General features: G+C 34.2%; 2 protein-coding genes across 8 annotated transcripts in view; one reads left to right on the forward strand and one right to left on the reverse strand.

Annotated features, from left to right (window-relative positions):
- Positions 1-1979: 1979 nt before the first annotated feature.
- LOC143244741 (uncharacterized) lies at positions 1980-22497 on the reverse strand. Of its 7 annotated transcripts, XM_076489955.1 has the most exons (6): positions 21928-22497; positions 20519-20598; positions 19184-19392; positions 11970-12119; positions 7143-7333; positions 1980-4106 (listed from the first exon to the last, which is right to left on the reverse strand). In XM_076489955.1, exons 4-6 carry the CDS (start codon positions 12013-12015, stop codon positions 2229-2231), a joined length of 2115 nt encoding a protein of 704 aa, XP_076346070.1. In that variant the 5' UTR covers positions 12016-12119; positions 19184-19392; positions 20519-20598; positions 21928-22497; the 3' UTR covers positions 1980-2228. The 7 variants fall into 7 exon arrangements, with proteins under 7 accessions (XP_076346070.1, XP_076346066.1, XP_076346067.1 ...); XM_076489951.1 differs by lacking the exon at positions 11970-12119; XM_076489952.1 differs by lacking the exons at positions 11970-12119; positions 21928-22497 and adding an exon at positions 21259-21667.
- A 6-nt stretch (positions 22498-22503) lies between these two features.
- LOC143244742 (pre-piRNA 3'-exonuclease trimmer-like) overlaps positions 22504-23047 on the forward strand; it is a 78513-nt gene continuing 77969 nt past the window's right edge. The window contains exon 1 of the mRNA XM_076489958.1: positions 22504-22568. The gene's annotated coding sequence lies outside the window, so the exon portion shown is untranslated. The remainder of the gene's footprint in view (positions 22569-23047) is intronic.

The raw sequence follows: 23047 nt of genomic DNA on the forward strand, positions 1-23047 counted from the left end.
ACTAGTTGCCTTGATTAAATTTTCACAGAGTTTGGTTGGTTTTGAGCATTGAATATCTACTGTTTCATTTTGTCATTTTTCAAATTCTGTGAAAAGTCAGATAATTCAGTTTTGCTCCATAATACATTTTCTGTCAGCTTTCATATTATTCCATGAAACCTACTTCAATATTCTTTTGGGAACTTAATGTAATATCATATAATTGTAAAGATACATTGTTGGTGAAAAACAGATATATAAACTTTTCGGTAGAGATTATCACAAATAAATTTACCAGTTATTTTTAATTTACGTTAAGGACAAAAAAATTTCTTCAGGTTCAAAAATAGAATATCGTCACTGATAATATTTAATGTTGTTATGAACTTAAACGTGTTAGACACAATTCTAAGTATACTGGATCTACCACCAAGTGGCTTAAAACAGATATGAGTGAACATACGAATAAAATGGCTGGAAATAAATATAGCATGAGATATTATGTTACACGTAAATGTTATGTGATATATTGAACAGCATTTAAAATGATTTCAATTATTAATGATAAGAGAAATTTTGTATAAAAGAGACTCTCTTAATCAATATATTAAGGTCATAACTTAATGAAACTATCGCCAGAACCACTTTTTTTACTAATATGACTAATAAGAAATTAATACACTTTTCGCTAAAATTAGTTTCATGATTTTTATAGACTAAAACATTTTGAGTATTATTTAAAGTGTTATTACACTTTTGAAATTTCTTTTATAATGATGTCGTATTGTGTGGATTTCATATTAAAATAAACCTCGTTAGAGACTATAAGGATTATGGACAAGGGTATTTAATTGGGGATTCAGTACAGTTTAACTATTACAGAGTAGCTTTCTGGAGTATTGGTTTAAAATGTTACATTTATTAGTTCGTCTTTACTAACTTAAATAATAAACCATTTAATTTAATTTAAATTTATCTTAAAGGCTAATCAATATAATTTTCAATGAATTTTCACATTTGTTTGTTATATTTTTAGAACCAGTCAATCCCTTTTGTGATTCTAAAATGTAGTTTAAAATTATGGAATGCTTCTTAGGCTTGTACTTTTCTCTTTATGAATCAAAAAATACGTGAAGAAAACGACTTAATTTACACAATTTCAACATCAAATGCAAAATTCATAAAAATATTTCATTAAATTATTTTCTGAATGAAAAGCGGAAATATTATTAGGCAGTGATATAATCAAACTATAAGAGGCGTAAGTTAAGTTTACGTGAATTCAATAGCATTTCTATCTAGAACACAAAACAAATTTTTCGACTGACATGAAACCCAAATGTTCTGTGGTTAATAAAGTTAAAGTAAGAAAACAGTTCTTAAATAAAATATACAAATTTTGAACTAACTAGTTGTCTGTAAATACGTAATACAAAATGACAAAAAGAAGTATGTGAATGAGTTTACGTGTTAAATGGATAACAAATTGTGACGTCCTTCTTGCGTCTTATCCATTATAACAGCAAAAGCAAACTCCTATAATCTTTCAGAGTAATAGGAGAAAACTGCACTAACTGTTCCTGTCAAAGTAACAGGAGATTATTGTGAGAACGGTGATTATCAAAGTAACAAGATATTGCTGTAAGAGCAGTTACTACCAGAGTAACAGGAAATTATTATAAGAACATTTACTACCAGAGTAATACGTTTGTTTTTGAATTTCACACAAGGCTACTCGAATATTATCTACATCATTCGTCCTTAATTTTGAGATGATATACTAAAGGGAAAGTAGCTATTCAAAAACACCAACTGTCAACTTTTGGCTATTATTTTACTAATGAATAGTGAGATAGGTCGTAACATTATAACGCATGTTCGGTGATTGGTTCAAACCCGCGAACTGCATATTTCTAGTCGAGTGTGAAAGTTATAGAAGATTACTATAGTAACAATTGTGATTTCTTCTAGTAATCAGAAAGCACTCTTTTCTACTGTTATGATACAAAAACTTACAAATTTAATTTATTTCCTATATACATTGATCAAAACAAAACTACCATGTTGCAGTTGGACATCTTTTTGACATACTGTGATGAAATATTTACAATACACGAAATAACAGTCTTTTCACTTCTTTCTCTTAAAACAGCATGAAAAGTCCTAAATAATGAAATGATGGTTTCTAAGTCACAGTACAAATGTATGAAAACAAACAAGGTCATTATAGTTGTAAATTCTTTCAACTATTACAATTTCCCAATTTCCGCCGTACAAGCTTTTGGAACAAATCCTTCATTTCCAGTTGTAGATCTAACCCAAAGCCAGTCTTTAATGTCGTTATTCAACAAAGTTAATACATCCCCGGCTTTGATAGTCAGGATATTACGTCCTCGACTCGTGTAGTTTTGGATGGCACGTAGTCTAGGGCCTTCTTTCCTAGACAGCAGACAAGGATTGTCGTTTCTCCAGCAGAGATCTTGAAGAATACTTCCCTCACCCGAATTACTACAGTTCTTCTCCTTAGAATGAAGCTTATGTCCAGAATTTTCAGACGTTTGCTTTTGGTGATTCAGTGTCTCAGCACTGGGCACTAACGACGTATTAAGTGCAAGTGTCTTTACTCCGACAAAAGTTTCTGATATATGATCCTTAGTGTCTAGGGAGTGAATGTCTCCCGGTGAACTTTTACTTTTCGCATGAGCTCGATAGTTGTTTGGTTTATTTTCTTTGGGTATGGTTACTAAGCAAACTTCATGATGTGGTTTGTCTTTCACATTAACGACTTCCCATGGATGTGATTTCGTAGTTTCTTTGGCTGATAAAGCACCTAATGGCATACAGTCGGTTGAGTGAATAAAGCCTTCTACACCATGTGGGGTTTGCACGAAAAACCAGTCCGATTCCTTATAGAGTGCAGTGACTAGAGTACCCAACTGTAGAGAAGACTGATGGAAGGGTGGTTCCTTATCGAGATGAAGATGAAGCCTTGTATACTGCATAATAACCATAGGTACGGTTACGGGTTTGTCTTTTGTTGCCGTTTCTAGTAAGGTGTACACATTTAAAGGATAGATGGGCGTGTTCTGGAAGTCTTTTAGATGTAAACCGATGCTGGTAGTTTCTGACAGTTTATTTACAATGACTTCACGATCATTTAATTGTACCTGATGTGGAGATTTACTGGCATTATTTTGATTTCCTTCTTGAAGTGAGGACTGGCAACCAGAACCTATATCACAGAATTTATTGTCCAATGAAGCATTGCTTTCCTCCAAAGACTTGCTTTGGTCTGAGTGAGCAACGGATGCAACTATGTTAATCGAAGACTGACGCACGTCACTTTCATCCAAATAACTCCTTCGTTTCTCCACACGTTTGTACACCATTTTTTCTTTATCATTTCCCATACCCTTTACCTTATCTTGGCTTCGAATGTAACGGCTTTTTCTTGCAATGACGTGTTTCTTGTACAGCCTGGGTTTCACAGGATCGAAATTTGTTTTGGAACTATTTTTACAAAGGGAAGAATTGAATTGAGTCGTAGGCAGTTCAGTGCATTTTACCATAACTGGTTTGGATCCCCGAGGTGTATTAGATTTACCTAAATTTACGAATGAAGAAAACTTATTTTCCAGTTGGTCATGGCAACGAACCAAAGATTTAACTCCATTTTCAACCCACTCTTTCGTTCTCGATTCTCTAAATGTTTTTTCTTGGGTAGATGGATCAGAGCCAATTATAGATATCTGGTTTCCCTTATATACATCTTTGCCATTCCCGCATTCTGTGGCTTTTAAAAGTTTAGTACTATAGCGTTCAGAAACTCGGTTTGTCGATCCTTCTTCACGAATAACGCATTGTGAGGATGGTAATGTTTTAGTGGCATTGTCATTAACGCTCAAAAGATTTAGAGTCTGAAAATTGACGGATTTCGTGTCTGAGGATACATCACAACAGAAAGAGAAAGAAGAAGGTCCAGATTTTGAGGAACCACTCTCCAAATTGGAAAACATATTCTCGGCTGAATATAATCTTAAAAGTCCGTAGGCTGGGTTTTCAGTCGAAATATGACAAGAATCTCTGAGATTTTGGTTCGAATTGCAACTAAGTTGCCTTGAAGCCGTCTAAATCAAAATAAAAAATCGAAACAATTATGATTAATATATTTCTATAATTATGTACTTTTAATTAATTTTCTTAGAATTTGAAAAGGTGAAAAAATTATGTTACATAAAATCAAATAACTCAATCAACTGTATCAATGGTTATTTAATATATTTTCTGAATCTGCTTTTCAAAGACTATTCAAAGCATTTCATCACGTTCTATTTATGTAGCACAGACACCCCATTGTGCAGCTTTGTATTCAAAAACAAAACAAACAGACAACTTTTTCTAGTTTATTAAAACCAATTTAATTTAAAGAACCTAAAAGTATTGCGAGAGTATCATATTACATAATGATTTTTGTCGCATTATTAAGCACAAACCCACAAAACGAGCTATCTGTATTGCGTCCACCACGACTATTGAAACGTAATTATTAACTTTACAAGCTTTCAGACATATTGCTGTGCCACAAGGGAAGTTTGTCACACAATAAAAATTACATTTAGGGTGCTTTGTATATTCTTATTGCTATTCATTTGTGTGCTATGCGTTTTTCAGAATTTATTAAAAAAATTTATTCGAAATAGTCTGTTTTAGCCTAAAGATGTTTTTCGATATCTCGTAATGAATAAATTGTTTCGTTTATTTGTTTTAGAATTTCGCACAAAGCTACTCGAGGGCTATCTGTGCTGGCCGTCCCTAATTTAGCAGTGTAAAGCAGCTTAGTCATCACCACCCACCGCTCACTTTTGGGCTACTCTGTTACCAACGAATAGTGGGATTGACCGTCACATTATACGCCCCCACGACTGGGAGGGCGAGCATGTTTAGCGCGACGCGGGCGCGAACCCGCGGATTACGAGTCGCACGCCTTACGCGCTTGGCCATGCCAGGCCAAATTATTTCGACAAAATAATTTTATTTGATAGTTATATAATCACTTCGAATGATAGAAAATATTGTTTTACTTTTTTACCAATAAATCTAATAAAGAAATAAGATGGAATGTTCCAAAAAGATTTCATAACTTTCTTAAAATAAAATTTCAAAATTTTTGACAGTTATATCGAACAAAATAGTCATATAGTTACAATAGTATTTCAAGTTCTAGTAAATTTAAGTATTTTTAACTGTTATTATTGTTCTTTATTTTCAACAAATAGCATTAAACTTCTACATTAAAAACAATATCTACAGAAGATTGTAATAGTGCAAAAATTTCACTATAGAGATAATTTGTTAATTTTCAAATATTTTAGAGAAAAACAAAGTATTGTCAAACACAAATCGTTCCTTTTATTTTTCAAGAATGAAGGAAAAGAGCGTCTGTTTAAATATAAGATCATACAGTTGAAACACCTAATATAAACATATTTAGGCACCACAGTATTCAGAATGAGGCAAAGTTATAACTTCAATAACTTTAACATGTAGGTGGTATTCTTAATTGTAATGGTGTGAGACGCCTCTTCTAAGCTGTTTATTTTGTTGTTGTTCTTTTGGAATTACGCAAGAGGCAATACAATCATCTTTCTATGATTTGCCTACTCGCAGGTATCGAAACCCGGTTTCTAGCAGTGTGCATCCGCAGACATACCACTGTGCCACTGGATGGCCTTTAAAAATGCCCAAATATGATTACAATCAATTATACCTGTCACTAGGATATTATATCCTATTATTTATAGGTATTATATCTTTTAACGATACATTAGAAGAGAGTATGATAATAGTAATTCAAATAAACTATGTTGTTTGCCAAATCCAGCGTGTTTCACCGGCTTGTAAAAGGCGTTCACACCATCAAATATGTTGTAGCAAATGGCTTATATAAATAGTTTTTCGATCTCCTACTATGTAATATAAATTTTGTTTCTGGATAATATGTATTATATCTTAATTGATTATGTTGTAAAAATACAGAAAATGGCCATTATTCCTTTCAAACTTTGCTTTTGTGATCAGGGTAATGAAATTTAGAAATTATCCGAGTTTCTGTGTAAAAACGGGCAAGTTTGTACATTTTCAATAACATAAGGTCTTAATAAAACAACATATGAATCAATATTTACATGTATTTATACTAAAGTTATACAAAAATGAACAAAAATGTATAGAAGTGAGTAGTTTTTCGAGATGTGCGTCTGTAATGTAAATCACTTTTATGTATCAGCCCCCAAATATAGTCTCCCATCATGTTTTCGTTAAACGCTCCCAGGTCACAAAAGCAAAGTTTGAAGAGAAAAATAAGTCTTTTCCATTTAATTTAGGCATAAGCAATTGGGAAATAACACTTTCTGCCCAGGAACAAGAAAAATTAAATTTTTATTACATAGTGTTATTGTGATCCAGGAGGGTCGATGAGCTATGGATTGAGCGAAAAGCATCGCAAGCAATGCTTATGGTGAAGATGGTGTGGCTGAAATATTAACTTCAAACACTCTTCTAATTCTTGAAAATTCCAAACGGACTAGATAAAGAATGTAGTGCTAAAAATATAATAGGCCAAACACTAACGTCTTGTAATACGTATTGCATTCATAAAAAAAATGATTAGTTTTTATTGTAAACGTATTAATTAATGTGTGATCACTGAAAACTGAAATAGGATAGGAGTATTTCCAACGCTTAGCCTAAGGTATGTTGCGTACAGATAAAAGTAATGTTTACATTTTTAAAAAAATGTTTGTTTGTTTGTTTGTTTTTTAATTTCGCACAAAGCTACTCGAGAACTATCTGTGCTAGCCGTCCCTAATTTAGCAGTGTAAGACTCTAGTCTTAGCTAGGGAAAGCAGCTAGTCATCACCACCCACCGCCAACTCTTGGGCTACTCTTTTACTAACGAATAGCTGGATTGACCGTCACATTATAACGCCACCACGGCTGAAAGGAGCGATGGGTTTAAAAAATGCAATATACAAACAGAAAAGTCAAAACGTAATGTTTTATTAAAAAATGCAATTATTTATTCAAAACATTGCCTAATATTAAATTTATTTTTATTATTTAATTAATTGCGTCCATTAGTTGTAAATATTAGCAACACATACCCTGTATGACCACATGGAGTAGCGATTGTTTGAAGTGTACGAGTCGCTCTTGTCGCTATGGTTACTCGGTTCCCCATTTTCGGAGAAATCGCTATGTTCAGTTTCTTCCAAACTCATTTCCTGGAGATCTTGTACATGTTCTGTCTGATCTCCGAAAACCTCACTGATTTCTCCTCCCCTATCAGCAGGTCCTTATTGATTGAAGAAAGTTTATTAAATACATCAATAAAGTTCGCAAAAATCAAAAGATATGCATTTTGAAGGGTTGAAGTTAGATCATGTACAACAAATGGAAGCGTGTGTATCTGTGCAACGTGCACATTTTGGTGAAGTAATAATACTTAGTCTGTACTTTGACTTCGCTTTATGTGTTAAATTTTCCGTTTTTTTTTTTAATTTGTATTTACGTATATATAAATGGTATATAAATGAATGCCATTTACCGAATATGATCGAACATCAACTTTCCTCCCTTGTCCAAGTCAGAAAATTTGTACTCTTGGTTTATTTATAACTATAGTTCTTTCTATAGATGAAATAAAAGGAAAGTATCACTATCTCTCACTTTACAAAAACAAATATCCAAAAACAATCTCCATACACATAAGAAAAAAACAATATAAAACTTCTCATTATTTCAAACAAAATGTTTATATTTGTATTAAATATTCATCACTGACAGATCTATAGATGATGCAACTGATATATACTCTCAGAGTTAACGTCTAAGTCACTGGTGCATTATATTAGCATAAAACAAAAAAATTATACTTTTTGAATTCTGTTTTATTAATTTCGAATAAATCACTAACTTCAACAATAAATTTGTAATTTGAAGAAAGTAAACTTATTTGTTTTTAATCACTAAACTTAGGTCTTGTTTGTTTTAGCGTAAAGCTACACAATAAGCTATCTGTGCTCTGTCTACCACGGAGTATCAAATACCAATATTAGCATTGTTAGTCCTTCAATTAACGCTGACTCACGGGAACTTACATTTAGCTAAACGAAACCTTTAAAGAAGTCATGTTATCAGTTCATTCCACTTCTTAAACAAACTATAGTTAATTAGATATTATGTTTGTAGCAAAAACGTAAAATTTCTCATATTTCATAATGACAACTACAAATGGTATTCACTATAAATTTGCTTTGTGTTTTGTTGCTTGAATGTTTCCTACATTGTACAATGCAGGCTTGTAATTTATATTTTATATTTTGTCTTTTACTTTCGATATCGCCCCCCGCTAGTACAGCGGTATGTCTACGGATTTACAACGCTAAAATCACGGGTTCGATTCCCCTCGGTGGGCTCAGCAGATAGTCCAATGTGGCTTTGCTATAAAAAAACACACACTTTCGCTGTTGTTAGTCGGATATGGCGGTGTATTTTGTTTCAGAATGTCCCAGAAAGATACAAAAAGGCTATCTTTGCGTTGACATCTAAATTTTCAACTGGTAAACTAGAAAAAAAACAAACAATTACACAAAATTACTCGCCGCTACTTTTTGGGCTCCTCTAGTCTAATAATGGAATTTGGCCGTCATTGTTACAACACACCAACGCTCCCAAAATGCGGAGAAAAAATTTTCATCAACGAGGTTGTGAACCATGGACCCACAATCCAGCACGCTAACTGTCAACTCAAGCTCATATTTAGTTAGAAGCATTTACTTTCTTATAACATCCTTTGCATATTAATACGTAAAATGGCGTGTCGCTTTCACAACAAATTGATTTTTCTACTATATTTTACCTTTTTTAGCTATACTCCACAACTAATAATTCCACTAAGGTTTTAACTTTGTTATGTCTATTTCGAGCGCAAACCTACACAATAAACTACCTAGATTCCTTCCACTAATGGAAATCGTACCCTGGATTTTAACGTTGTAAGTCATTAAACTTGGCGTCAGCACACTAGGGAACAGATATTAACTAACAGCAGACATTGTATCTTAGAGGGGTCATGACGCCCACCTTTTGACAGCCCTTCCTACAAAAAATAAAAATAAATAGAAACTATATAAATGAGTAACGATTTTTTTTCAAGTCTGCTTTGAAGTTGTTTTTCTTTATCTGTTCTGAGGAACATAACATCTTGTTTTACCTATATATATAATTTCCAAGCGGTAATTCCCTGAAGACCATCAAAGATATAGTACTGTGATTTGTAGCACTGTAATTCAAGATTTTTAATTTCTTAAGTTTTGTCATTAAGAATTAATGTTCATTAATTCAAGTTATCTACTAATGTCAACCGAACTGGTTGTAATGAGGTTTTACATATGTTCTTATTTCCTCGGGTTTTTGGATTTTCATGTTTATTTCCTACAAATATTTATTGATTAAAACCCCGACAAGAACTTTTACGTTCGCTGATAAAACATGTAAACATTTGTTTAACACAAGTTTCTAGTCTCAAACGAGTTCTAAGATCACATAGCTAGAATGTTCTTATTCTTGACTGAAAGTGCAAAATTATAAAACATTATGAATTCATAGTAAACATTATCGTAAGAAACGATTTTGGAGTGGTTAACCCATTGTCATATTGTCATTTCTAGAGAGGTCCGGTGGCATGCCTCCCAGAAAAAGTTTGAAAATTTAATACTATCCGATTGAATCTTGAATCATTTTAACTGCATACACAACATAATTAAAATAAGCAAGTTTCAAATATATAAGTTGTATCTATACATGCCATGAAAAACTGGTCAGGTCAAGGCCTGATTGGCCGTACCTACGGCCCTGGTAAAGCAACGGAATGACAAGGCCTGTTTCAGATTTGCTATACTCTTCACAATCGAGATAAAATAAGCATGTGCTTCATTAAAATCAGTATAATATGACCATGTAAGAAACACAATAAAATGTCAGAAGATGCAACTGAAGTAAAGTTAGAATAAAAAACATGACACAAAATGTATATAATCGATGACGTCAACTATGAAAACTGTAAGGCGATTACAGTAGATCCTAACGTCTGGTTTATTGATTCAAACATATTAAGAATACCAACATTTCTAATAAAGATTAATGTATTAGAACTACAAAATTTTATAAAATTTAATATAAAAAAGTGGCAAATACCAATCAGCATTTTCTTAAAACTAGACTGAACAAATCACAGCTACAAGACTGTTACTGTATTGTGTAGGTTCTTCTTTTTTAACTGAATCCAAAAATATGCATACAAAAAATGCGTGAGAAAAGCGCAGCCAATCGGACAAACAGAGCTCAGCCATAAATAAACCAATAGACACCTAAAACCACAAAAAAGAAAACGACAGAAAGGGTAAAGTATAACTAATATAATCTACTACTGAAGAAATGCAAAACAATGCGCAAAAATACAAGACAAAACCTGTAAGAAAAGATTGAAAACTTCAAAAACAGAGAAGTAGAAAAATTAAATAAGTAAAAGAAAGGTTCTTTGTTTTGGAATTTCGCACAAAGCTACTCGAGGGCTATCTGTGCTAGCCGTCCCTAATTTAGCAGTGTAAGACTAGAGGGAAGGCAGCTAGTCATCACAACCCACCGCCAACACTTGGGCTACTCTTTTACCAACGAATAGTGGGATTGACCGTCACATTAAAACGCCCCCACGGCTGGTAGGGCGAGCATGTTTAGCGCGACGCGGGCGCGAACCCCGGATTACGAGTCGCACGCCTTACGCGCTAGGCCATGCCGGGCCTAAAGAAAGGTTCAAGAAGTAATTTATGAAGCGATAGAGGAATTGAGAGAAAGAGATAACAAGAATGAAAAGAAATGGGAAAGGAATATAATTGCAAAACTAGAATTAAAAAGAAAAGAAATCCGCTTGAAATATTTTTGTTTAATCTTACGAAAGAATCAGCTTATAATCAATCAATTTTACATCCACAACATGAGATCTTCTGACAACCTCACATTCATCCTACTTACCCTTTCTATCCAGAAGACGATTTGATTTTGAAAACAGTTTTTAGCTTATACTTTACCAAGCCCTAAACTATGAAAACAGACGTTGTGACATGCTTTCCTCAAATCATGTCAACTTCGTCATGTACCGGTCGCCCTTGCTTCTTCGATTGCTAGCTACCGGTTTTGGAGAAGTTAGACGCTGGAAATACATGCCTGTACAACTGACTTCTCGAACACAGTTGAATCGAAGATCATGAATAATTCTTACAATTTCTAAGTTTCTCATGTTTATAAACATGTTACACGCATCGTATTCATAATACATACAGAGGATTGAGTGCGTTATATTAAAATTATATGGAAAATTCAAATTAAATCACGTGACAACCACAGTCATTATAAAGTCGTAGTGGGGCAGGATGTATCAGAACTACATTACTTGGAATTTCATAAATACTGTGACGTCATCGAAAGTTGGTTACTTTTAGTACATATATAAAACAACCCTTTTCGAAGCAAAATATTAAAACATTTGGATAAAAATAGATTTACAAATTTCCAGATTGGAATATCCCTGAGCTTAATGGAATTGTGAAATAAAGAATTATCGATAACTTTAAAAAACCAGAATCATTAAGAAAGTGAATTACAAGTTGTTACCCAACTATGGTAATCAAAACGTGGCATTTTCTAACACAAAAAGTCAGTGGCAAAATTTATCTACGTTACCAAAACAACAGTAAGCAATATAATCAAGATCTCTAAAAAGATTAAACCAAAGTAGGCAGAGTCTTAATAAATAGTTTCTAAAAATTAAACCGAAGTAATTAAAGCGTCAGGAAGCAGCTTCTAAAAAGTAAACCAAATTAATCGGAGTGCCAGCAAACAGTTTCTAAAAATAAAAGTGTTAATACCCATACCAGCCGTTGTGAGATTCATTTTTACTTCAAGTGGGTTTCTCGTCATCTATAATAAGTGTAAAATAGTACGAGTGCTTGTAAACAGGTACCAACAGTGAAACAGCTGACTTTATCTATTAAAATGTGTTTGATACGTACTGGTCTATCAAACTGGAAAAACAAACAAAGAACTTCTAGTGAGTGAACACACGCATTAATTAACTACCAAAACATGCACAACAAATTTGAGCAGGGTTAGTGATTACGAAAGAAAAACCAACTCAGAAATTCATGGAACTTCTCATCGCAATATAACTTTTAGTTATTTGTATTTTAAATAAAAAAGTGAAAATTGTATATTTACCATTTGTGTTCCATTGTTTTCGGAAGTTTGCTCAAAACTATACAGGGACCATCCACACTAGTTGTCCCTCATTTTGAACTGATAGACAAAAAGGAAGATAGCTAGTCAATAACACCAATCGCCAACTCTTGGGCTTCTCGAATAGTGAGATTTAAACACTACACTTTTTTAATGCATCCATGGTCCCAAAATGAAGAAAACGTTTATGCGACAGTGGAACGCAAATAACAAAATTCTTAAGTTTGGTACTTTAGCAATAGAGCCACACTCGATCCTTATTTTTATCCCTCCTCCCTGTCTCTCTCTCTCTATATATATATATATATACACACACACACACACACACATATACAGTTTGTTTGTTTGTTTTTTTGGAATTTCGCACAAAGCTACTCGAGGGCTATCTGTGCTAGTCGTCCGTAATTTAGCAGTGTAAGACTAGAGGGAAGGCAGCTAGTCATCACCACCCACCGCCAACTCTTGGGCTACTCTTTTACCAACGAATAGTGGGATTGAACGTAACATTATAACACCCCCACGGCTGGGAGGGCGAGCATGTTTGGCGCGACGGGGATGCGAACCCGCGACCCTCAGATTACGAGTCGCACGCCTTAACGCGCTTAGCCATGCCGGGCCCACATATATAGAATATTTGAAATTATAGTAAAGAAAGTATAAAAGGCAAATATAATGGGAATATTAATCTTTGTGAAAGTTGTCTGTATCAAAGAAGTCATGTACTGATAGCTTACACATGACAGTAAAAAGTGCAGCTGCTGAAAATTTTCTGTTGAGAAAAACCAAACCAAGATGTAGAAATGGGCATCGGACCAAGGGCATCATTTAGGGGACGAGAAAAATGGCCTCCTTCATCTCTTAATCTCAGAATGGGCCCAAATGGCAGTTTCTTGGACACATTTCTAATCAAACCGGAATATAACACATATACACACATTACACTATCGCTAAAGTTCCCCGTTGAATTAAAATATCAACATGAGGCCAGTTGTAGAATGACGCTCCTACATCGGACAACTAACAGAGTAAAGTTAGTTTGCGTCTAAGCAAGGCTAGAGACGCGTGATTTTTGTTGATGAACTCAGGTTAGAAGTTTTTAGTAACAATAAACAACAGTTTGTTCAATGGCTGAAAGGAGAACGGTATCATAATCAATAAGTACGACATCTACACTTTTTAAGTTTCATTTTTATTTCATATTATCCTCATTACGATAGGATAGCTTTTCAAAAACTACACAGAAGCGTATTGGAAAATTGACACAAGTTTCATTGAGCTACACAAAACTTCATGGACCATGACTGCATCCATCATACCATTCTCTCACGAATTCAACTCATCGGACGAGGATTAAACTTCCAACAAGACAGTGATCTCAAACATACAGCAAATAAGTATGTTTAAATGCTATCTTGATGCAAAATAGGCTAGTGGAATACATAACTCTGACTTGGACTGTACATATCCCAGATATGAATATTAAAAAAAATGTATGAGCTTATGTAAAAGCTCAAAAAGCATCCAAGCACTTTGTCTCAGTTGTGGAAAGTCATACAGAGTATTTTAAACAATATATCACAATCATACGCTCATAAACTGCATGGAAGCATTAAAACAGGAACTACACTCTATATAAAGCAAAGTGTTCATAGAAAAATCGAAGTGAATTGTACAACTTTATCATTTTTTTTATGATAATACTTTGTTTGTACTAGAGGTGTCGCTAACTTTCTCCCAGTGAGGGAGCTGAGGTGGACTAGGAAAATATTGAAGGAGTCACATGTTACATATTGTGGGCACACACGCTGTGGTATTTACGAAATGAACCAGTAAGAATTATTCGTTGTGTGCAGGGACTATCGGGGAGACTAAGACACATTTTGAGGCATTTTAGCCACAAAAAGCTCTCCCTTTGTTTTGTACTATTAGTCAGTTTAGTATGTTGTTGCCATTATTCATTGTTAGTGACTCCTGTATGTATATCGTTTGTGTGTTTCTATAATCATTTCTTATTCTGTGTATGCGTACACATTTCTTAAAGTTACGAAGTCACAGAGCAATGTTTTTTTTAATAAATCCTCAAAGTTAATTAATAAACGTATGAAGAGATGTATAAAATGACATATGGAATATCTGGTGACTTTTCAGACTTGAAACGCTAGTGAAAAAGAGTGCAATGATTCCCAACCTCCGTTTCCTTACTCCAAAAATAATAGAATGTGTGATTACTCTCTGAGCATCGTCCTCTTGCTCCAAGCACTAGTGGAATGTGTGATCAATTTCCAAATTCCGATTTATTATCCGAAACACAAGCGCAATGTCCAATGACTCCGAAGCTCCGTCTCCAGACTTCTAAATATCGTGAAGAATAACTGCATATATTGTTAATTAATTTAAACATGTTCATTATCAGAGATATTTTGGAAATTTTAGAAATATATACAGAATTAGTTGTATTCTTTGTTTACACTAGACCTATTGTGAATTCAATTTGATTTGTCTTGAGGATGAACTATGCTTAAACCTATCAGACCAATTTTAGTCTACTGTCACGTCAAGCTGCATTCAGTTTCCTATAATAACCCAAATTACGGAAAAGGAAAACGTTTAAAATGTTATATGTTTAGTATGTGGGCCATCACCACATGCAGCACTTACAGGCCCGGCATGGTCAGGTGGTTAGGGCGTTCGACTCGCATCAGATATGATCGTCTTTTCAGCCGTGGGGGGAGTTATAATGTGATGGTCAATCCCACTGTTCGTGGTGGGTGGTGATGACTAGCTGCCTTCCTTCTAGTCTTACACTACTAAATTAGGGACGGCTAGCGCAGATAACCCTCGTGGAACATTGCGTTGAACAAACAAGTACCACTTAGTGTTACTTTCAGTTTGCCACAAAAAGCACATATATTTGTTATTGTGAAGGATACCAAAATGTCACTGACTTAGAATAAAAACTGAGTTTTATTATTATGAAAAAAAAGTTGAAATATTATAAAAAGTGCAGGACAGACACAAAGACAGATAGATACTTTGGTCTGCATTATATTGTATTTTTAATGCAATAAACTAATATTTTTCTAAGAAATCTGTCTTTATCTTTAGCAACTAATAAAGCAGTTTGAGTATTACTGCATATGGAAGCCAATGTTTGTGTTCAGACTAATTCATTGATGCTAAATTAATTTTCATCTGTTGTTTACAATCAGACTGATCCAATGACGCCGATATCAGTTTTTACTTTTAGTTTGCAATTAGACTGATTTAGTATACAAAAACCTAACACTTGGCAGGACACACAAGAAAGTATGTGTCTGCACGTTAGTGTCAGTCTCAAAATATTTTAAAAACAACAAATAAATTATCACGCGCTGGCCAGCAAGGTAAGCAACTAACATTTTACAAACAAGTTTTTTGTGTGTTTGTATGTGAGTTCTAACGCGTACCAGTGTCGGAAACCAGTCACTTGAAGAAGTACAGGTGTAGGGTTACAAGTACATGCCTATATAACAGCACCATATACATATGCAAAGAGAGGGAAAAAGATATGGAGTAGTCACGTTCGGCTGTAACTTTTGATCATTATTGTTTTCTGTCATTTTTCTTGCACGATTTTCTTCCATAAAAATATTTTGCTGTTTACTGTATTATTTTAAAATACTTGATATATTTGCATTTCTATCGTGTACGGATTGTACGGTGTTCTTTTATCTGCTATTAAATGTACACGTGACTCGACAGAAAAATAGTGAAGCGTAACTGTTGTTGATAGTTTCAATTTGAATGACACCTCATGCGATATATGGCCTAAATGCTAAGGTCAGAGACCTTTAAATTTTAGTTATAGACAACTCTAATTTAGAAAAGCTAAGGAGAGAAAGAAAAATCAATTAATAGCACCCGTCACCAACATAATTATTCTTTACTAATAATACAAAATCGTTTAGGCTAAATACACTAGATTAGATTTGTATGGGTTTTACTTCCTTTTGCAACATCGCCGCCTCAGAATAGATAGGAAAACAAAATTAATTAAACAAATAATGGCATATTAATAGAAGAATTTCACTTGCTTTACTGTAAAAAAGAATCTAATCTGAACTCAACCAACAACTTAAACAACTCACTGGACACTAGCCTGAACTCAACCAACATCTTAAACAACTACACTGGTCTGAAGTCAACAGCTTCTTATATCTCTCAGAAAATACCAATTTGAACTTAACCAACTTCTTAAAAAATCCACAAGAGAGTGGCAAGAATACAACTAACATTTACACCACTCATGAGTAACTAGTCTGAACTCAATTAGCAACATGTACCACTTACAAAATACTTGTCTAAACTTAAGCAACATTTTATTATACTTATAGGAAATTGATCTGAGCACAAATCGATATCTTATATGATAGATAGAATCACTGTCATGAGCTTAATCATATTTTAAATTACTCACAGAAAATTGGTCCGAATACAGATATTTCTATATTCATAGAACTTTGGTATGAATATAATTGGCATCTTATACGCACTTGACATTGGTATGAAGATAACTAATGTATTATTCTACTGATATGACGCTGTTATGAAAACAACGATGTGTGGGGAAACTGTATCTAAATCATTTGAACCTTTAAGTTTCACTAAGCTAATGGAATATAAAGCTACAGACGAAAACGCGCAACCAGGAGAATAGCACTTGTTTTAATTAGAGATAATATCTTCTTTAGTAACCACATACGACACTTCGACAACGTTTTAGGAAAAGAAATTCCCGGAGTAAAAATAATAATAAGCCAGTGGTAAATTTTCGTGTGAATCTTGTTAAAATAGAGCTTGTGATTTATACATCCAAAACTCGGATAACAAAAATTATGTTTCAGATTTAACCAATAAAAATTGTAAATAAAAAGAAGTATATTTCATATTTAACCAATAAAAATTATAAAAAGGATAAGTTTCAAATATAAAACAATAAAAAACAAACTCAAAATTATTTGTTTTTCTTTAGTGAAAATTTCGTGTTGTAACAGAAAAGCAAAGTATTTTAAATACTTCAATAAAATCTGTGATGTAACGCTGTAATGATAGCTCATTTTAAAATAAAATTTCAATAAATCATTTTTCTCATGAAGGGTGAATAATATTGAATGTCAAGCATGAGTACATTGTTGTTGAACTGTCATACAATTACAGTAAAGGCCATAGGCCTAATATCCTTCTGCCTAAACTAACAGTTTTAACTCCTTGGAAGGCGAGTATTTCTGCTAGTACAAATAAAACTAAATTCCCTGAAAGAGACATACGAATAAAAAGAAAGAAAAAATGGAAATATTTTTTATTGTTTATTTATTCTGAAAGAACTTATCCGCAACCTATTCCATTATCGGTGAACCGTTTATTTGTTCTGAATTTCGCGTAAAGCTAGACAAGATTAGAGGAAAGGCAACTAGTCATCACCACCCACCGCCAACTCTTGGGCTGCTCTTTTACCAACGAATAGTGGGATTGAACGTCACATTATAACGCCTCCATGGCTGAAATAGCGAACATGTTTGGTACGACGAGGATTCGAACCCGCGACCCTTAGATTACGAGTCGAACACCTTTAACCACCTGGTCATGCCGGGCCCTCGGTAAAATGTGTGTGTGTGTGTTTCTTTTAGCAAAGCCACATCAGGCTGTCTGCTATGTCCACTGAGGGGAATCGAGACTCTGATTTTAGCGTTGTAAATCCGTTGACTTACCGCTGTACCAGCGGGGGACCGGTAAACTGTAGTATACATATTTGGCTTTCCTTGTTATTAATACTTATGTTCATTTAACTTTTTACAATGTTAATAAATATACATAAAACTAAAAACAAAGTGTATCATCTACAAACAGATTAGTGGTGAATATACGGAAAACGCTGTTGTTGTTGTTGTTTTGAATTAAGCACAAAGCTACACAATGGGCTATCTGTGTTCTGCCCACCACGGGTATCGAAACCCGGTTTTTAGCGTTGTATGTCCGCAGACATATCGCTGAGCCACTAGGGGGCGCGGAAAACGCACTAATAGGGAGTATTGCACCAGTTGTGAATATACAAAAATTGTCGTTGCATACGAAAATTACACCTCTTGTGAAAATATTGGAGTGACACTGGTGGTGAATATACAAAGTCACTTTGGTGAAAAATATATAGACGACAGTATGGTAGGGAGTATACAGAAGTTATGTTGTTGGTGAGTATACAGAAGACATGCTAGTTGTAAGTATACAGAAGACACCGTAATGATGAGTGTACAAAGAATACACTGATGGGGAGTATACAGAAAACAGACTGGTGGTGCATATTCAGAATACAGACTGGTGGTGCATATTCAGAATACACTCTGGTGGGGCATATACAGAAGTCAGACTGGTAGGTAATATGCAGAAGTCACACCGGTGGTGAATATACATAATACTCTTATTGGTTGTGAATATAGAAAAGATACAGTAGTGGTGAGTAAACGAAAACCATATTTGTGGTAAACATAGAGAGGACAGATTGCTGGTGAATATACAGAAGACACACTGGTGATGAGTATAAAGAAGTTAAACAGGTGGTGAATATACAGAAGACACACTGGTGGAGAATATACAGAAGTTAGACTGGTAGGGAATATACAGAAGTCGAACTCGTGGTAAGTATATAGAAAATAGATTGATGGTGCATATTCAGAAGTCATTCTGGTGGTGAGTATACAGAAGTCACAGATCTTACAATAACAAGTACATTAATTCTACACACAATAAACTAACCGTCGTGAAATTTTTACACTGCTCTACTGGACTTCTCAAGATAAAAATAAAAATAAAGACCTACCCCAAGGTTGTTCTGTCGGCTTCTTATAAGGGCACGTCCACAAACGCGCTCGACACAGCTGAGACAACATCTTCCACTAGAAGGCGCTTTCAGAGCTAGATTTTTTGAAGACGTTTTGGGAACTAGAGCAGTTAGTGCCTTTTTAAAGTTAGCACTATACCAGCTATCACCAGATGTGAATTTTCAAACGAACAAATTTATCCTTGGACCTAAAAACAATAACAATACAGTATTTTTTCTTCTTTTTAAAAATGAAAATAAATTGTAATACTCATGTGTTTACAAATCAAAACATAATATTTAAATACGACATTTTTTCTCAGGTTTAAATAACAAGCATTTATTATTTAGTTTTATGGTTAGGATATACGTTTACAGTTTTTACTGTGTTTAGTCTGCACCCTATTACTATGCAAGTGAGCTGGTTTCCTTAGAAATGGGCCCGGCGCGGTCAGGTGGGTTACGCCGTGCAACTCGTAATCTGAGGGTCGCGAGTTCGCATCCCCGTCGCACAAAACATGCTCGTCTTTTTAGCCGTGGGGGCATTATAATGTTACGGTCAATCCCACTATTCGTTGGTAAGCGAGTAGCCCAAGAGTTGGCGTTGGGTGGTGATGACTAACTGCATTCCCTCTAGTCTTACACTGCAAAATTAGGGACGACTAGTGCAAATAGCCCTCGTGTAGCTTTGCGGGAAATTTAAACAAAAAAAATCCCTAGAAATGTAATTTAATTTCGTCCTCTTTATAAATTTTCTCTGTAGGGTGTATGTAGTGGTGGTGGTGGTGGAGCAGAATGAAAGTTGATTTTTTTTTTTTACTTGGGAGATAAAAATAGTATAAAGAATCAGACAAATAGATAGATAATTATAATTTACGTTAATATACGTTTCATGGCTAAGTAGTGCAGGACTTAATTAAAGTCTTTATCCATACATGTTAGATAGTTTAAATAGATATAACTGTTGTGAGGCTAAGTACACGTTTAAATACGCGTATATAATGTGTGGCTTACTACTGCATATTTAAATACACACATATGTAGTTATTAAGTTAAAGACTTAAAGAAACAAAAAATAAGCCAGCCGTTACACAAATAAGACAGTTTACAAAACACATATAAATCATAAACTCACTATAACAGTAGTTACATAAACAACTAGCTGAAATTTAGGTAAATTAGACAATTTACGAAACAAAACTTAAGTTAATGAGTTAGTAAAATAGAAATAAGTTAGAAAACGAGCAAGTTTGACAGTGTATGAAACACACAAAGTAACTACTTCCTAGAACAGTTGTTTTCTTAGTGCAGAGCTACGTAATGGTTTACACATACTTTGTTTACCGCAGTGAACAGAACATCGAATTGCAGCGTTGTGCGACCGTAAAGCTTACCGCTCACTCACTAGGGGACTCCTGAAACAGAAATAAGTTGCAACCGAAAAATGGGTAAGTTAGACAATTAACGAAACACACCTAAATTAAATACTTATTGAAACTGTTATAACTTAACTAGCTAAAACAGGAGTAAATGAGGCAGTTTATGAAACACTTATGTTCGACTTATCGAAACAAAAGTTACTTAATCAACCAGTTTAAGTAACGATAAGTTGCACAGTTTACTGAGCAAATAATCTAAATTAGAAACTAACTGAAGCAATAGATACATAGACAAAAAGCAAAACCATAGGTAAGTTTCGTAAATCAGCTAAGTTAAATGCTTGTCCAAGTTATTTCTGTTTCAGAAAGGTTTTAAACTTAGGTTTATTTCTTAAATCGTCTAACTAGCCGAAACAGGAATAAGTTTGATGTTATACTAGTCACACTTAAAAGATTTGCTGAAGTTAGATAACCAGCCTAACACAAGTAAATTCAACAATTTACGAAACGCACCTAAATTAACTACTTATTGAAACGGATGTAAATTAGACAACCTGCCAAACATGGTCATGTTCAACATGTTTAGTAAACAAACATAAATTAAAGATGTACTTAAACTATCAGCCGATACAAATAAAACACATAGTGAACACGTAATACGCAACTTCCGAAAGTTGTCCAAATTGGTCAACTTACCATAAACAACGAAGCATGGCACCTAGTAACGTCATCCCCACACCTATACTTGATTTGTAAGAATTATTTCTTTGTCTACCTTAGGGTTCCTTTTTCTTAATTAAAGATATTTAGTATAATATGTCTCTAGTCGCGTGGCTTTTCTGTGTTGTTGTTTTTTGATATATTTCATTGCATACTACCAGCATAAGCCTACTGTCAGCTGTCTTCCTTACAGGTACTAAAAACGATAGTCAACAAGTTGTGTTCTCCAACTGTCACCTACGCTTTGTAGATTAGCCACCATGACCGTTGAAGTTCAAATTTAATGTGTACAAACCAAGAACAAAGCCAGTACAATATTTAATCCATTATCGACCCGAAGTTGCTGGTGTTTGGCCTAACCACCGAACTTGTAGTCCACTGAACCGATGGATTTAACAGAGGCGGTTGACCTTTGGCTCTCAATTAATCGTATTCTCTTGTTCTTGTTAATGCTAATATTAACCATATGAGAGTTTCTGAGAAATGTTGTGATGGTTTATTTCTCTGATTAACGAACTAAAAACATAATATAAAAAAACTGCATTTATGCTTTAAGTTTAAATATAGTATAAACAACTTAAGTATCCATACATTAAAACCTTGTGTTCAAATAATAACGTGTAAATGTATGACTTATCTACTTACAGAAATAACAGAAACAGGATACTTGTTCTTGTAATCTTTGCGTCTGTTAAATAACCTGGAACAGTAACTAGTTATTAAAAAATAACATAACTGCTTTTAATTAGTCTTTCTACAAACAAACACATAGTTCAATAAATTTGATATTTCATACGTTATTTGATCTTCATTACAGAGCTCAGCAACGACGCATGTCACAAAACGTCATTCCTTGACGTCATTAACGAACGAGATTCGTACAAACCAGAGAAGTTGGGATAAATATTCATGATATCAAACACAACAACCGTGACAAATAGCTATCGCTCGTATTCAACATTCTGTTGAAAACTTATCAAACACTTAGAATATCCATGTTTAAGAAACTATTATTTCTTAGCTTATACATGAATAACAAACTTTTTACAATTTGCAAAACTTTTGAATTAAAAGGTAAAATAAGAGTTGATAAGGTAGAAGTTATTTTCATTCAAATGCGAACAGAAAAGAAGAAAGTGATTGAAGAGAGAGGTTTTATCCGTTTAACTAACTAAAATGAATGAAAGGTTTTAATACTCTCCTTTTGTGTGTATGTTTCAGAACGCGTTAAACAAAAGACTGTGTTCTGCCGATGTCGACACCTATCGCCAAGTGGGTTTACTTACGTAAGTTTTAAATTAAGGTAGTACTTACTGATTTTTACACGATTGAAGCATACATGTTATTATTGGCTGAACACAGTTATATTGTGCGTTTTGGTTACTCTGGTACTCAAATAGTTGTATGCGTGTGTGTTTGTCCTGAAGATATTGTAGTTCTCTGTTTTCAGTTGTCTCAGACAGCCGGACTGTTCGTGGTCTTTCTTTACGCAAGGTCGTCTGTCTGTGTCTGAAACAAACAACCTGACGGAGAGAAAACGCAGGATACGTACCAGTACATGGGGGCAGTGTCCTCGCGATTACCTCAAGTTAGAACCAGACGACTGGGATCGAGTGCGCACTGCACCAAAGTGTGTAAAACAGTATTCGAGCTTGGATAATTTGATCCATGAAATGCTATTCCAGATTAGTGCTTCTCAAACTATGGGACGCGACCCCCAAAGATAGCTTGAGTTGTCTGCGCTCAACCAATATTTTGTTTAAAT

Source organism: Tachypleus tridentatus, chromosome 2 (genome assembly GCF_004210375.1).
Source record: "Tachypleus tridentatus isolate NWPU-2018 chromosome 2, ASM421037v1, whole genome shotgun sequence".
NCBI classification, from domain to species: domain Eukaryota; kingdom Metazoa; phylum Arthropoda; class Merostomata; order Xiphosura; family Limulidae; genus Tachypleus; species Tachypleus tridentatus.